The sequence below is a fragment of the Pelophylax lessonae genome, assembly GCF_965119305.1.
Source record: "Pelophylax lessonae genome assembly, chromosome: 2".
NCBI lineage: Eukaryota > Metazoa > Chordata > Amphibia > Anura > Ranidae > Pelophylax > Pelophylax lessonae.
The window spans coordinates 356,433,474-356,450,574 of NC_138769.1; the positions used below are offsets into that span (position 1 = coordinate 356,433,474).

General features: G+C 42.4%; 1 protein-coding gene across 2 annotated transcripts in view; it reads right to left on the reverse strand.

Annotated features, from left to right (window-relative positions):
- Window positions 1-3,495: 3,495 nt before the first annotated feature.
- The window catches only part of LOC309546202 (nicotinamide N-methyltransferase-like), a 32,392-nt gene continuing 18,786 nt past the window's right edge, over window positions 3,496-17,101 (reverse strand). The window contains exons 2-3 of one of the 2 annotated variants that reach the window (XM_082245757.1): window positions 16,676-16,883; window positions 3,496-3,966 (exon numbers count right to left, since the gene is read on the reverse strand). In XM_082245757.1, the coding sequence (XP_082101883.1) occupies window positions 3,519-3,966; window positions 16,676-16,883 (656 nt within the window). In that variant the 3' untranslated portion in view covers window positions 3,496-3,518. Of the gene's footprint in view, window positions 3,970-16,675; window positions 16,884-17,101 lie in introns of both variants that reach the window. The other variant, XM_082245756.1, reaches the window with a different exon arrangement.

Sequence of the window (17,101 nt, forward strand, 5' to 3'; positions counted from 1 at the left end):
TGATGTCATCATCATCTGACAGTGCAACAAGGGTGTGGTAGCTGATTTTGTGAGATATTAATAATAATAATAATAATAATAATAATAATAAGCTATTTGGTATTATTTTACTTCAGTGATTGACAAGCTTATCTTACTTGATTTGGAACAAATACATGACATGAATAGAAAAATAGATCTAGTTTACACAAGATATCCCAATTCCTAGAAGGTGAAAGGTCAATTATCTATGGCTTTTTCCACTGAGATACCTGAAAGCCTTATGTTCATAACCCAATTGAATGATGTCTGCTATTCAAAGGATAATTTTAAAAATATGGAGAATCCTGCCGAATGACCCAAAATTAAAACTGCAACTCCCAAAATATCCGAGGGTTGTTTTCAGAAAACAAAGAGTTTAAAAAGTCATATTGCCCTGACAATATCATAAAGCAGAGTGTCTCATTGTCTTATAACATTCCTTCCTTTTATCTATGACTGGCCTTTTACAATGCAAGAAACATAAATATTTAGCATGTAGTCATATCAAGTATGGTTTGAAATCCTTTTGGTCCTATAACAGTCTGAAAAATAACTGTAATGGACTATCGGTTGCTGAACACTTTTTGTTTCCTATTGTCTTGCTTGCCCGTGTTGGCTTTTTTATGTTGGTAGAACTATTTGTCTATTTCACTGAACATAGGAGAAGTGTTTTTTTTTTTTCTGCTGCCCCTTATTTAATGAATAAAATCCATCGACAGTGATTATTGCACATTTTATTCTTTTTTATCATCATTATCTCTTTATTAATCTCTCTCTACAGTCAACCAAAGTGGCCAAAAAATGTATGTAAACTAGGCTGAAAACTTGCATTTTTTGATGTTAAGCCAACAATCCCACAAGACTCTGCTGCCCTTCTACTAAATAAACCTAAAGTGGTTGTAAACGATCACCTTGTAAAACAATCCATTCATTTTGAAATAGAAATGAAAGGCAAAACATTTGTGTATAAATTTTTTTTTAAAAAAAGTATAAAATACCTTTTTTCCCTTTTTTAAGTGACCCCATACCCTATGTTCCCTCTGTTCTCAGCTGCATAAGAGCTGGGGGGAGGAGAAGCAACAGTACACTGAGCTTGCCAGTGAAAGGCTATGCAGGGGAGGCGGGTCAGGACAAGTCTGATCATTGGAGGAGAGCACACTGAGTTCCCAGCACAGCTAGAGAACTGACCACGGTTTGTTCTCCTGCTTAGTGTGGTCAGTTTTTAATAGGAAAGCAGAGGGACTAACGGGAACACCAGGGATTTCACATAAAGGAAGCAATACAAAGAGAACAGGATACTTTCTCATACAAGTATTTGGCACAGCAGGCACAAATCAGGAATATAAAGTGTTGGGGTAACAAACGCTTTAAGATGCATGTAAACAAATTACCTAAAATGTGTAAATATAATTATTTATGTCTTTTGAATGCACTGTAGTTGCACACATTTTTTTTTTTTTTTATACTGTATGGGTTGAGGTTTACTAGGATTGTAAAAGACAGAGGGACCATGGGACACAATAAAAAAAAGCAAAAAGCAATTCTGCATTGTTTACAGCAAGCGGTGGGCATGGCCAGATGGCACTTGGGAGTGGGTTAAAGTGGAATGATTAAAATCCATTACATATGTTTCTGCAGGCACAAATAACTTCTAATTTTCTGACTATAGAATATAAAAGAAATAAAATGTGTTTATTACAGGACCATACTAGAATAAAAACAAACAATATTCTGTGGATATATTAGCTTTATGAAAATTTGTTGATAATATTGAGATTTGTGACATCATGAGACTGGATTCTAGGAGACAAAGATAGATAGATAGATAGATAGATAGATAGATAGATAGATAGATAGATAGATAGATAGATAGATAGATAGATAGATAGATAGATAGATAGATAGATAGATAGATAGATAGATAGATAGATTTCATATTTTTGATTACAGGTAACATGGTGAATATTTTAGCATTTGTCATTTTTATTTAATAATGTAAAACAAATTATATATTATATCCTTAGTATATGGCCAGCATACAGGAATCAAATACAAGGACAGTGCTGAAAGTAATGCAAAACCGAGCATAAGAGTTTTGTTAGAGTATAACTAAAGGCAAAACTTTTTTTATAGTTTTGGATAGAGTGGAGAGGAATTAGAACACCTGCCAGTTTTTATTGCTGTCTGTGCCCCCATTAGGGAGATTCACCCTCTCCATTTCTTCCGGTATACCATTTTTATTGAAAGTAAAAGTAAAGGAAAATCCCAAATTTTGGGTTGTCCCCAGAAAAGTAATTCTTTTAAGAGGGGAAATATGCCAATGAGGACACTAGTTCTTGTGACCTGTGGGTCCCCAGGGAATTCCGTTAATTTGGAGGGATTTCCCTTTACTTACTGTTTGGCTTTGGGACAGGAAATGAAGGGAAATCTCCACAACAGGACACAGATGGCAAAAAAAAAACTGACAGGGGTTAGAAGAACCCTCCCTTGCTCTATCCAAAATTTAAAAAAAAAAGTTTTGCTTATAGTTCTACTTTAACTTACATAGGTCATTCAAATTTCACATGTTGAGTGAATCTTCCTCTATGCAAAGCTGCTCAACGTAGTCTCCATCACAAGCATTGCATTTGCGTTATCATTTAAAACCAACTCTTGAATTCTCTTTGAAAATATCCAGGTGTCTGTCATCAAAATCAATGTTCACAAAGACTGTCCTTCATTGGATTGAGAAAATGGAAGTCGGATAGTGCTAAATCTGGCCTGTACAATGGATGGGGGACCACTAGCCAGCTGAATGTACTGATGGCAGGACTTATTGCCAGAGATGTGTGCGGTTTGTGCTTTGTCATGGTGAATGTAGATCATTTTCAGATTCAGTCTCTTCCTCCTAATGGGCACTCTACACTTGTTAAGTGTCCTAATGTGCCACTCACTGACCACAGAACAGCCACGTTCCAGAAAATAACGAGAAAGTGATGACCTTTTCATCTCTAAAAACAGGGAGGAGGTGTGGACTGATTCTTCGGGGCTGATTTACTAAAACCAAATATACAGTGCACTTTGCAAATTGCAGTTGCACACAGAGCTTAGTAAATGCGGTGAAGCTTCACTTTGCAAAGAATACCCAAACAGGTTAGAGGAAAACAAAAAAAAAAAACATGCACATGATTAGATGATGGAAGTCAGCAGAGCTTCTGCTCATTTACTGAGCTCTGGAGCAACTGCTCTTGCAGAGTGCAACTGCAATTTACAAAGTGCACTGTCTTTTTGCCTTTATTAAATCCACCCCTTTGTTTCATCCCCTGTCACCAGACTGTCTTTTAGTTGGCTTCCAACACTTCCAGCCTATTACACCTGAATTTGAGAGTTTAACAATGGCACAAATGGTTTGCTTGTGATAGAGACTACGTTGAGTAGTACATTTGTATAGAGGAAGAGTTAGTCTACCAACATGTGAAATTTGAATAACCTTTGTAAGTTTGTTACATTTCATATATTCAGTGGGTTGAAGTCTCTGTCTCCTTTTTTGCCACCAGGAAAAAGTTGGCCAAGCTGTCAGCAGTGTGGACATGAGCCATTCTCTCTTGGATTGGGAAAATGTCCATGCTTTGAATTGTGTATCCAGCCTGGGTGATCGCACCCCTCACAGCATCTTCATCAAGAGAAAGACAGAAGAAGGCCTTCTGCTGTACCATGTAGTAAGTGTTCCCCAGGGCTCCGATGAGCACCAGGTGTCCTCCTGGTCTGAGCAGTCTTGTGATATTCTGAATAGAGCAGTGATATGCTTCTAGGTCTTTACAGGCCGTCTCCAGACAGAGGCAGGTGATCAGGCAGTCTGCAGGGGGAACCTCTATGGGATCCAGTGGATTACTCATGGTCACATCACACTTTAGCACCTTCTGTATCCTGGACCTCAGTTTGATCTGCTTCTGTTCCCACGTGTCTCTGCTTTAAACATGAAATTGTAAATTAGATGAATCCTTTAAATACTTACATTTTTTATGTTGAACTTGGATTACAGCATACTAAATAATGTGTTAGTATAACACCTCCAGGTAGTTATCACCTCTCACAGAGATCCCAGTACTCCCCTTTACAATTACTTTATCTGCATTGGTCACCAGAAGGATGGAATCTTCTTTGTTCAGCTATCATCTAGAGTCACTGTCTACTTCCTTTACAGAAATGTTGGCTCAGAGACAACACAATCACCTAAACCTTGGTGACAGGTCAGTTCTTGACTGTGTTCACAAAGTGTGTCACAAAAGAACAACCTTATGGTTTTTAGGACTGTTAAAGTGTGAAAAGAGTGATTTCATAAATTGCAGGTGTTTATTGCTGCCCGTTTCTCTGTTAGGGCAGATATCACTGAACTGGAGCTGTAAGACACTAGTGACTAGGCTATGTACAGCCATGCAAAAATGTAAGCACACCCCATGGAAATGTACTTCTACTTTCTACATATTTGAACCAGCAAACATTAGATATTAATTCAAATAATGCCTACAGATAAATGCATTATGAGATCCACAATTTATATGGAGTATTTATTTTCATGATCTTGTAGCACTACCCCCACAGGAGCTGCTGTTGAATGAAAGAATCTACCGCCCTGAACAGCCAGGAATACTAATTTTCCCACAGAACACTATTAAAAAAAACAGTCATTGCAGCTTTGTTTTGTATATTGTTTTAGGGGTACTGAACTTGGATAAGGATTAGGGTCTTATGGGATGCCCTCTTGATCAACATAGCAGAACTTTTCAGGGACACAACTATATACAGTCCCTATATACACTTTCCTTCTACCTCCAGCACAAATCTTGCTTGTAGAACAACAAATCCCAGGACCAGCTGGCACTGTATGGGTGGTCTGAAAAGAGCAATCTGACCAAAAGCAAATGCCCTTTGCAGGCGGGGACCACGGGCCCATTTGGTAGTGTAGCAAAAAGTCCTAGTGCCCAGCTGTCCTTCTCCTGCGGCTACTGATCCCAGAACCACCTCTTTAGGCACTGCCAGCCCACTTGGCTGCAGCTGCCCCTCTCTCTAGCCCTCCTATCAAAGACTCCACAGTCCTCCCAGACTGACTCTGCATCCATCCTAGACTGCTTGCACCCAGTCCTCTAAGGCATACCTCTTAGTCCTCTCGACTGCAACACTCACCAGGCTGCCTGGCTGTCTTCTTCCCTGGAGATTTGCCCAGCAGTGTTTTCCTGCTGTCCTCCACTTGCTCCTCTGCCTCTGGTCAGGACACCTCTGTGTGTCGTCAAGAGGGTCCCTTCCACACCTGAGCCTAGGCCGATGTCACACCCCCAAGACTAGGGGGCTACCCTCAAGGGCCACTGACAGCCTAACACTCCATCTCCATCTTCCACCTGAACTTCACTGCCCCCAGCTGGGCTGACCCAGAGTATTTGAGGGGGCCTGCCCCCTGCAAACCCATCTTTTGGGGATTGGTCAGGGCCCTCATAATTCCTCCAGGCAGCTACTCCTCACCTCCACTCCCATTCTTCTAGAATCTTTTGCAAATTTCTAGGAGTAGGGGGAGGTCTCAGAGATTCTGCCTGCCAAGCCTGAACAATTTACCTAATCAAAAATACTAGTACTCTAGCAACACAGCTAGGGGGTGCTACAATATAAATTAACAAAATGATTTATAAAACGGAAAAGTTAAGTACACCCTATTTTACATTTACCACCACTTTAAAGCCATAAAATTAAAATCCAGGGTTCCAGCTTAGGTGCCAATAACTAGAACCTCATGAGGAAGTATACAAGTGGAACCTGCCTAATCCTATTAATGCCTATGAACCTGATAATGGATTTAAAAAGAATTCCAAATCCTAAAGCCTCCTCTTCCCCATACAGCTACGCACCCAACCCCACCCCACCCTCCCTTGTCCCTCCCTTTCTCCCTGTCAAGGCCCGGACTTGAACCTGGGACCCCTGCAATGACTCTTCTTGCTGAGCTACTCAAGTTGCTCGACAGCACCATGTCTAATCCATTGGACAACCCTGCCTTCTGTTCCTCAACTTCTGCTGAACCTTGAACTCTTTGCTCCTCCCGTAAGTGTTCTGATTCAAGCCACGTCTTTGCACTTCCTGTTTGTCAGATTATTGTGCTCTCTCCAGCCAACATCTTGCTCTTGTTGGTCACGCTTATTTTCTAGGCTTTATTTTATTATCTCCTATTGACCTGGGTCAAGGAATGGTAAGGTTGATACCTTATTGAGAATGTTAACTGAACCTCTTCAGGAAGGAAACGCTAAAATGTACAATCCTGCCTCAAAAAAACTTCCTAGGGGCCACAAATTTCAAGACATTCTTGCGTCTTCTCAATCATCCTTCTACGGATATAAACCTTGAGTACAAGAATGGCTTTTGGACTCATGCACTTTGTCTCAATGTACCTGAATCTGCTCGGGTTAAAGCCCTCAGGTTGGTTCATGACTCAAAATTTGTGGGGCATTTTGGGGTTTCTAAGACTGAAGAACTGTTGTCACATTCCTTTTGGTGGCCTGGGTATGAGAAAGAAGTCAAAATTACCACTATCTTGGTCATCTTCAATCTTCTAACTAAGAAGGCTAATTGTATACCTGTTAAGGGGGTACCCTCTGCTGAACAGACTGCAGAGTTAACGGTTTGAGAAATGTTTAAATCTATGAGAAATTCCTGACGATGTGGTGTCTGACAGAGTAGTGCAGTTCCAAGATATAAATAAAACTGTGCCACAGGTTACAAAGAACACTAAAAATCTATAACAGTTAAAATAACGGACAGCTGCTTCCCTAATTTTGATGAAACATCAAATCTCAATATTATCAGTAGATGAGCAGCGCTGGTCTGTATACATCTTCTGTGCTATCCTAGCAACTCATACAATTATGCAAATATCTGATTAAATATACTGTGCAAAAGATTAATAAAAAACAAGTTCATATATGAACAAGTGCTAGTGCAATAACTTATACAATCAAATGTTTAATTAAAAATATTGTGCAAAAATAATTCATATACAAAGTGTTAATACACTGAACTGAACAATCAACTAAGGATGAGGATCGAGTTCGAGTCAAAGGTAAGTTCGACTCGAACATCACTCGTTCGATCGTTCGTCTAATGACGAATAAATGTGCTTCTTCGCGGGAAACTCAAGTTTCCCATAATGCACTGCACGCGTGCCACGTGTGCAGCGCGTTATGTGATTGGTCAAAGCATGCACCCTGACCTCATGCTTTGGCCAATCAAATGATCTCTGCCATGATTGGACTAAAGGCAGGCTGCCTTTAGCCAATCATGGCTCAGGTGCCAAGTACACGCCCCACACTACATAAAGGCTGCTCGCGCAGCTGCAGGCAGGGAGAGAGTAGTTTTTTTGGAGTTTGTCAGACAGTGCAGAGACATTGCTAGCAGTGTAGGGAGGGCCAGGTACGTGTGTGAGGTAGGGAGAGATTTCTTTATTTACATCATATCAGACAGTGCAGTGCCAGTGAGTGAGTAGCAGTGTAGGGAGGGCCAGGTACGTGTGTGAGGTAGAGAGAGATTTCTTTCTTTACATCAGATACCAGTCAGAGTATTGTTCATCGGTCAGCTGTGGAACATTCTATAATCATCACAGACCTATAGAATTATAGATCACTTCAGATATTAGCTAGAGTATTCATTGGTCAGTTGTGGAACATTCTATAATCATCACAGACCTATAGGATTATAGATCACTTCAGATATCAGTCAGAGTATTCATTGGTCAGTTGTGGAACATTCTATAAGCATCACAGATCATCCATCTATAGGATTATAGAGGCCGACGCTCACAGGCCACGAAAAGAGGGCAAGCAGCCCCTGTGTCCATTGTGAAAAGTCGACATATACATCACCTCGATCCTCATCTGCGATTTCTAACCTTACTATACCTCATGCCTTCTCAAATACCAGCATTGAGAGGGATGATGGTATAGCAATGAGTGGCACAGAGACTTGCACCCAATCTGCTAGCAGTACACCACCGCTTGATTTGAGCAGCAGGCAAATTTCACTACCCCAGTATTTGAACTGTAGAAAAAAATACTGTTCCAGCCATCCACATGCTCAACGTCTTAATGCTAGCTTGGCCAAATTGCTAGCATTACAGTTGGTGCCTTTTCATCTGGTAGACTCGGCTCCCTTTCGCAAATTTGTGGAATGTGCTGCACCACAGTGGCAGGTCCCAAAAAGGCATTTCTTTTCGCGTAAGGCCATTCCGGCTCTCTACCATCATGTGGAAGGTAGTGTTTTGGCCTCGTTGGACAAAGCCGTCAGCAGGAAGGTGCACATTACTGCTGACTCTTGGTCCAGCAGGCATGGACAGGGACATTACATTTCTTTCACGGCGCACTGGGTAACTATGCTGGACGCTGGGAAGGATGCAGGACAGAGTTCGGTGTTGCAGCTTGTTTTGCCACCACGCCTCCAAAAAGCTGGTGCTGGTTCTGCCACATCTGGCTACTCCACCACCTCCTCCTCCTCCATGTCCTCTTCTGCTCAATTCTCCTCTACAGCAGCACTGCTCCCTAAGCAGTCAAGGGGCTACGCAAGCAGTCAGGCTAAAAGATGCCATGCTGTGCTTCATTTGGTCTGTCTAGGGGATAGGAGTCACACCGGTGCAGAGATTCTGTCAGCTCTGCAGGGGCAGGCTCAGAGATGGTTGACGCCACGACAGCTTGAGCAAGGAATGGTTGTATGCGATAATGGCATCAACCTTCTCTCCGCCCTCCGACAGGGACACTTGACACATGTTCCATTCTTGGCACATGTTATGAATCTGGTGGTGCAGTGTTTCTTGAGCAGATACCTGGGCTTCCAAGATCTCCTGAGGCAGGCCAGGAAAGTCTGTGGCCATTTCCGACGTTCGTTCAATGCCAGTGCTGGCTTATCTGGCATTCAAGGGGAATTCAACCTGCCCACCAACCGCCTCATTTGTGACATGCCCACCAGGTGGAACTCAATGTTGGCAATGCTGCAGTGGATGCACATGCAGCAGAGGGCCATCAATGAGTACCTGTGTGAGTATGGCACAAGGACAGGGTCAGGGGAGTTTGGCTTCTTTTCACCAAGCCAGTGGCTTTTGATTAAGGATGCATGTATTGTCCTGTCACCATTTGAGGAGGCCACAAGGATGGTGAGCCGAGATGATGCATGCATCAGTGATACTTTCCCACTAGTCTATCTGCTGGAGCACATGCTGCGTGGAATCATGGACAGGGCACTTGAGGCAGAACAATGGCAGGAAGAGGAGGACTTCCTTTTCTCACATGTCCCCCTTTATGCAGATATCATTCCTGCAGGGCCACAAAACACACAGGAGGAAGAGGAGGATCTTCAAGGGATAGTTTTGATTCCCTTGAAACCACAGGAGTTGTACGTGGTTGGGGAGAGGTTTCTCCTGCTGACGATGTCATCCTTAGTGACCCAGAGGATTCAGAAGCTCATGCCTCCTCCAACTTACGTTGCATGGGCTCCCTGATTATGCAAAGTCTGCGAAAGACTTTCTTCAAAATTTGTGTACTGCCTTCCCAGACACTGGGAGGTCAACATTCTCTGGACGTGTTTCTGAGGCATCGTTCAGCCAAAGGAGGAGCGGTGGAGAAGGCGGCCGGCTGACCGATGCATTTAAACAGTTATTTTGTCCTCAGCAGCATCCAGGGATGTTAGGTTTAAGCATCCATCGGCAGCGTCTTCATCATACCGTGTATGATTATCTAGGCGTAAGAGCAGACTTGGAGACCTTTCCAGCTGTGCATCCACTGGCTTACTAGGTCTTGAGGATGGGCCACTGGCAAGAACTTGCTCAATATGCAATGGAGCTACTGGCCTGTCCTGCTTCCAGCGTGCTTTCCGAACAGACGTTCAGTGCTGCTGGAGGTTTTGTGACGGACAAAAGAGTGAGTCGGTCTACAGATTCTGTTGACCAGCTGACTTTTATCAAAATGAACCAGTCCTGGATCAACAAGAGCTATCAGGCCCCTGATGCTGATTTAACTGATTGAATTTGCTAGAGGTCTGCCATCCCTTGAAGACTGCATATGCTGCCTATCCTAATTCTCTACCTTTATTCTGTTAGCTTCCAACAATGTTTTTGGTTTAGGTCACTATCAACCCCCAAGGCCTAATTTTCTGCACTTGTATGACAGGTTCATACAATTTGTCATTTTTAACAGCAGGCCCTGTCCCTGTGCCCTGCTAACTGTGGGAGGTTACGGTGTTCAGGCACCCCCAACACCAAAGGCCCAATTTGTGGTACCTGTGTAGTACATGCAATTTCAAATTTGCATGGAATTCTTACCAGCAGGTCCCATTTCTGCACCCAGCAAGAGTAACTGCAAGGCCTTGGTTACGGTGCTCAGGCACTACCTACAGCAAAGGCCTAATTTTTGGCACTTGTATAGCGCATGCAATTTCAAATTTACATGGAATTCTTACCAGCAGGTCCCATTCCTGCACCCAGCAAGAGTAACTGCGAGGGCTTGGTTACGGTGTTCAGGCACCACCAACCGCAAAGGCCCAATTTTTGGCACTTGTATAGCACATGCAATTTCAAATTTGTATGGAATTCTTACCAGCAGGTCCTGTTCCTGCACCCAGCAAGAGTAACTTCGAGGCCTTGGTTATGGTGTTCAGGCACCACCAACGGCAAAGGCACAATTTTTGGCACCTGTATGACAAGTATATGCGATTTCATATTTGTATGGATTTTTTAGCAGCAGGGCCCATTCCTGAGCCCAGCAAGAGTAACTGTGAGGCCTGGGTTACAGTGTTCAGGCACCACCAACAGCAAAGACCCAATTTTTGGCACCTGTATGACCAGTATATGCGATTTCAAATTTGTATGGATTTTTTAGCAGCAGGGCCCGTTCCTGTGCCCAGCAAGAGTAACTGTGAGGGGTTACGGTGTTCAGGCACCACCATTTTTCTGTACCCGTATGACAAGTACATGTGATTTTAAATTTGTATGTATATTTGTATATGACATTTTTTTCTTTAGAAATGTCAGTATTGCTGCAGCAGGCTACATACATCGTAGATATGCACTACTTTACAGGCACACTCAGGGGACCCCCCCAGGCATGATATTTGAAGGAATTTTTCATTTTTATAGTTTCACTTTAAGCCTTATTAAAATGAGTAAATCAGTGCTCCTTTAAAAACGATCGTTTTTAAAAACTTTTTTTCATTGCTACGTTTCCCAGGTCAGGACCCGGACCCCCATACACTTTTTTGGGGCAATAACTGACATTTAAGCCTTCAAAATGAGGCCGTTTGATTTTCGAGGTTTGAGTCCCATAGACTTCAATGGGGTTCGTTTGTTCGAACCAACTTTTCCAACTGTTAGCGGTGTTCTGGTGCGAACCGGGGGGTGTTTGGCTCATCACTAAAATCAACAATGTTCATATAAAGGTGCCAAAACATGCGTGCAAAAATAACAAAGAAAAAAAGCAAGCAAGGGCTTGTATATTTCATAAAAGAGAAAAGTAAACTCCTCAAAAGAAATTTCTTTACCAATCTGCATCACACACCCAGTGCAATCCTCCACCCATATCACTGGATCCACTCACCAGACATAAATGCTGGTTAAATTATAAACCAGCTACTGCGCATTCCACCATCAAAAGGTCCACTTTACAGTTGGTAATTCCACTTTAGAAAACTACTCTTATCAAGTCTTATCAGTAATCACTCTCAAAGACCACCATTATACATAATTGGAGGATAGAAAAAAAGGAAGCCTCCATAGTAAAAGATCATTTAAAAACAAGCTTTTATTTATAAAGTATGTATCCACTCACATTTTACAGTGTCTGCCTGACACTAGTGTAAATAGCTTGATCGTATAGCCCTATCAACTCCGGCTGGATCACCTAGCTGCGAGTACGATGTCAGCGTGCGTGGTGACGTCAGCGTCCTGGATGACTGGGTGGGTTGTCTTTCTACAGCAGAGTTTGCTTATAACAATTCTCAACTCCAATTCCTTCTGTTACCAATAAACCACACTGCAGGAGATTCAGGAGAAATTGATCAAGACTTTGAGGTAGGCTCAGGAATGTTACAAGAAGCCTACTGGTAGACATCGCAGATCACTTCCTACCTTTCATGTGGGTGACAATGTTTGGTTATCAACCAAAAATTTGAAGGTCAATGTTCCACCTGCAAAGTTGGACCATTAGTTTCTGGGACCTTTTTTTAGATTTCTGCTCAAATCAGCTTGGGTACCTTTTGCTTAAAGCTTTTCTACAGTATGAAGATTCACCCTGTTTTTCACATATTACTATTTAAACAGTTTCATGAAAATCTTTTTTTCTGGAAGATTTCTTCCATCTCCTTCCCCTGATGAGGTACAGTTATTTGTGGTGGAAAAAATTCTTGATTCTGGGATCTTTACGAACAAATTACAATATCGGGTTCAATGGGAATGATATGGACCAGAGGAGAATGTTTATGCCCCTAGATTAACAAGAGAATTCCTCCAGAAGTTTCCTCACAAACCTGGCCCTAAGACCACATGTTAAGATCATTGAGCTCTCTTAGACTGACAATGGATTTTAAAAGATTGCCAAAGCCTCCTCTTTCCTATGCAGCTACGCAACCCTCCGCCTTGCTCCTCCCTTTACCCCTGTCAGGGCCTGGACTTGAACCTGGGACCTCCGCTGTGTCTGGCTTTGACTCTTCTCACTACGCTACCTGAGATGCTGGGCAGAACATTTTCTGATCCATTGGACAACCCTGCCTTGAGCCATGTATTCTGCTAAACCTTGAACTCTTTACTCCTCTCATGAACTTCCTGATTTAAGCCATGTCTCTGCACTTCCTGTTTGCCAGAATATTGTGCTCTCTCCAGACAGTATCTCGCTTTTTTCTTGCCTGCTGTTGTCCATATTTTTGCTACCACTTGTTACCGACCTTGGTTTGTTCCTTGACTAGGCTCCTACTTGATCCCAACCTGCAATCACATGTTACCAACCCTTGGCTTGTTTACTGACTACACTTTGTTTGATCCTTACCTGCTATATCCGCTTCTGGACCCCGACTTGTGGGGTGATCCTGAGGACTGCATCCTGTTATTAATATGCAGAAAAACCCGCATCCACCATGAGGAGCTATGGTAAACACGTGTTAGTACTTTGACTCTGCACCCTAGATGAGCCCACGTCATCTGCCAGGGTGACCTGCTTTTATACCTACCTTGCTAGTCGGTTGGAGTCAACCTACGGCTATAGCTACTGGTCCCCAAGCCTATCGCCTGATCTTGACACCCTCATCCACTTCTCCATTCTTCTTTTCTTATTGTGTTCCTCTCTTCCCTTCTCATGTGTGCTTCTTACCTCTATTTTAAAGCTAATGATTCAAATCTGACCTCCAATCCATGGACAAGCACATGTGTGCGTCTTATAGATACTCATTATTCAAATATCTACTAGACTGTCAATCTAATTTGAACCTTAGGTTTCTCAATATATTAATTTTCACTTTAGAGGCAGCGCAAATTTAGCAAACTCAGACTTTGGGGAATAACTAACACAATTTTGATATGACTCCTGAATATTATTTTCAATTCACAGTTAAAATGTACATTTGATATGTCTTAAAACTTCTGAAATGTATTGAAAGTAGCTAGTGGATTTGGTTCCCAAAATCCTATTAGTAAGTTTTAGCCTTCATCCCTGAAAAATTGGTATAGGTTGTTTTGGTACCTCAGGCCAGTAGTTTGGGACTTTAAGGGTTAGTATAGAGTCGGGTTTTTTCAAAAATAAATTTTATTCAAAAAGAGTATCCAAAGAAATGAAAAGGTACAATACATATGTTAAATATCACATCAAGTGAGGGTTAAAGACCCATTGGTGTTTGGTGAAAAGTAGGAAAGAGAGAGGGTGACATGTGTGATGGGTGACAATTGGTATTCCCCCTATTGTCTTCACGCTTGCATGGCGTGTGGTCTGTAGGGAGAGATATCCTTTGTTCATACGCGTTTCGGCTTACGCCTTTTTCAAGGAATTTTTGTCACCGTAGGGAATGAGAGGACGCCTGGACGCTGCCGCTCTGCCGCACTACAACCTTACAAGGACACTGCCTACTAACCAACTGTACATACTTAGGTGAACACCACCCGGTGGCCAAAAGGAATACTACACCCAGATTGTTTCTATATAAAAAATATTAGGATCAAGACGGAGGACCATCTCACTGTTGGTACTTTTGAGAACTATATCAGTTAGCCCAGTGCCCACCCTTAATTTCAGTGTGGAGAAACAAGGACCAAGGATAAAGTCTTCCATGGCAGCAACCCTCCCCCTCAAAATACGGTGACAAAAATTCCTTGAAAAAGGCGTAAGCCGAAACGCGTAGGAACAAAGGATATCTCTCCCTACAGACCACATGCCATGCAAGCGTGAAGACAATAGGGGGAATACCAATTGTCACCCATCACACATGTCACCCTCTCTCTTTCCTACTTTTCGCCAAACACCAATGGGTCTTTAACCCTCACTTGATGTGATATTTAACATATGTATTGTACCTTTTCATTTCTTTGGATACTCTTTTTGAATAAAATTTATTTTTGAAAAAACCCGACTCTATACTAGCCCTTAAAGTCCCAAACTACTGGCCTGAGGTACCAAAACAACCTATATCAATGTATTGAAAGTAAAAAGTGCCATAAATTTAATAAAATTGCTAATTTATCAAAAGCCATCTGACCCAAATTGAGACCAAGAGCTAATCGTCTAATGTATTCAGAAATCTCCAACGAACTTCAAAATTTATTTTCAGGTTGTTTGGAAGCTCTTGCAACAGTTGGGTCAAACTGCATGCAGGAAGAGATTGCACCAGTTTATTCTGCAGGAAAGGGAAATTATTAAAAGCCTTTGCTGTCCAAAATAAACATTAAAGCAAAATGATGGTTTGCCATTAAACAAATGGGCAACGAACAGACCAATTGGAACAATGTGCTGAAGACGGATCAATCAAACATAGGCTTGTTTTGTCACAGATAGCTAGTAAGAACTGTGAATGTGAAGCATGATAGTGTAAATATGATTTGTTATTGCTTTTCTGCTGGCAGCATGCAGTCATTGAGTGTGTAAGGGAGACTACAATTAGACAGGTTTTGGCACCATATTGTGCAAATTTCTACCCTGCTTACTCTTGGATAGGACAGCTGCTTATTGTAGTTGGATTACCTTCCATCCTATTGTGTCATACCTCTGTCATACCTCTGGCCGAAGGCCTGCTCACAACATCCCTGGCCTGAGGCCTTAGTATTTGAGAATAAAGGAATGTCCACACATAAAATGCACTTTTCACACTTTACTGTAACTTCACAAAGGTTTCTGTAACATCTTAGATCAAATTTAACACGCTAACGGAATTCTTTAGTGTGGAACGCCACACATACAGTGGGTGTAGACATTCTGAAGCTGTCATATATCTTTTAGGCCATCTTCCCTCTACACCTCCATTTCTCTTCTTGGTAGTATCTGAGATTTGGGACCACTTCCCCATGTATATTTAGTCCACAGCATTAGCTTTTATCAACTTGTCAAAGGACCCATAGTGGAGGGTCAGGGGGATTAAGGTGCATCCTTTAGTATACCAGTCTCTCTCTACTTGTCCCACCTACAGCATTGTGACAAGTGCAGTGTGATTAGCTCAGTGAAAAGGGCAAAAGGGGAGGATGCCATGGGATGTGTGAGCATGAGCCAGGGAAAAGTACACAAGCGGCTGAATGATCAGTGAGCGGGATCAGTAGAAACAGACACCGGGGGTCAAGTGATCAGTGAGTGGGATCAGGAGGAGAGGACACTAGGGGTCAAATGATCAGTGAGTGGGATCAGAAGGAGAGGACACAGAGGCCCATATGACCAGCAGGCAGGAGCAGGAGAGAGAATTCCAAGGGCCCTGTGAGGGGGAACAGGAGAAGGGAACGTTCAGAGGGCCATGTAACTTGTGAGCAGGAGGAAAGGACACAGAAGGCTATGTGATCAGTGAGCAGGATCAGGAGATGAAGACATTGTGTGCTGTGTGATCAGTGAGCAGGAGAAGTGGATGCTAAGGTTTGTGAGCAGTGAATGGGAGAAGGAGGAAGAGGACACCGGAAGGCTTTGTGACCAGTGATCAGGAGCAAGAGGAGATGAAGTTCGAGAGCCATGGTACCAGTGGGAGAGAACAGGAGCAGACACCTAGGGCTTTGTGAGCAGAAGCTGGAGGAGACGATGCCAAAGGCTAAGTGATCAGTGAGTGGGAGTAGAAGGAGAGGACACCAAGGGCTGTGTGATTAGCGAGTGGGAACTGGAGAAGAAAACCTTAGAATAGAGTTTTTTACCGCTAGACTAGGATTAAATCAAGAATCAGCAAGCTCAAGAATGAGCAGTGCATATCAACATTAACTGCAATGTTAATAATAATAATCCTATAACTAATTTAGAAAGCATTCTAGGAGAATGGCTAGGATTTGGTGCAATGTCCCCTAAGAGGTACCTCTTAGCGTAAGCAAGAGGTGATGGTCTCTGTTTAGTAGCTGTGAAGGGAAAGCCTTTATTTCTAACTCTTTAGCAAGTTCAGTGGGGTATACTTATTTTTCACATTATTGTGCATAAGCTCTTGTTAGGGTAACATTACATACCTCTTTCCCTCAATCTCACAGACAATCTTCACAATTTCCGACCAATCAAAAGCCTCTGGGTCATTTTTCAGCCACTTCTCAAGCTCGTTTCGGTTCTGATCTGTAAAATCTGAGGCTATAATGTAAGGAAAAGATTCACAGGCAGATAGCAGTTGGTAGATGGCGGGTCCGGTGCCAAGGTCAATTAGAACATCTCCTCTGATCCCTCCTGCAATGGAAGATAATGTCTGAATTTCAAACTACACAAACTGTGGAAAAATAAATAAGTTTCTTTAAATAACGCATTTATCACAACACTAAATTGGAATAGCAATGCTAGCAACTAGTGTTGAGCGAACACGGACTGTATTATTCGTGTTCGTACCGAATAATTGGATTTTTTGTACCCGAACACGGACACGGACACTTTACTGTATGTTCGGGTAA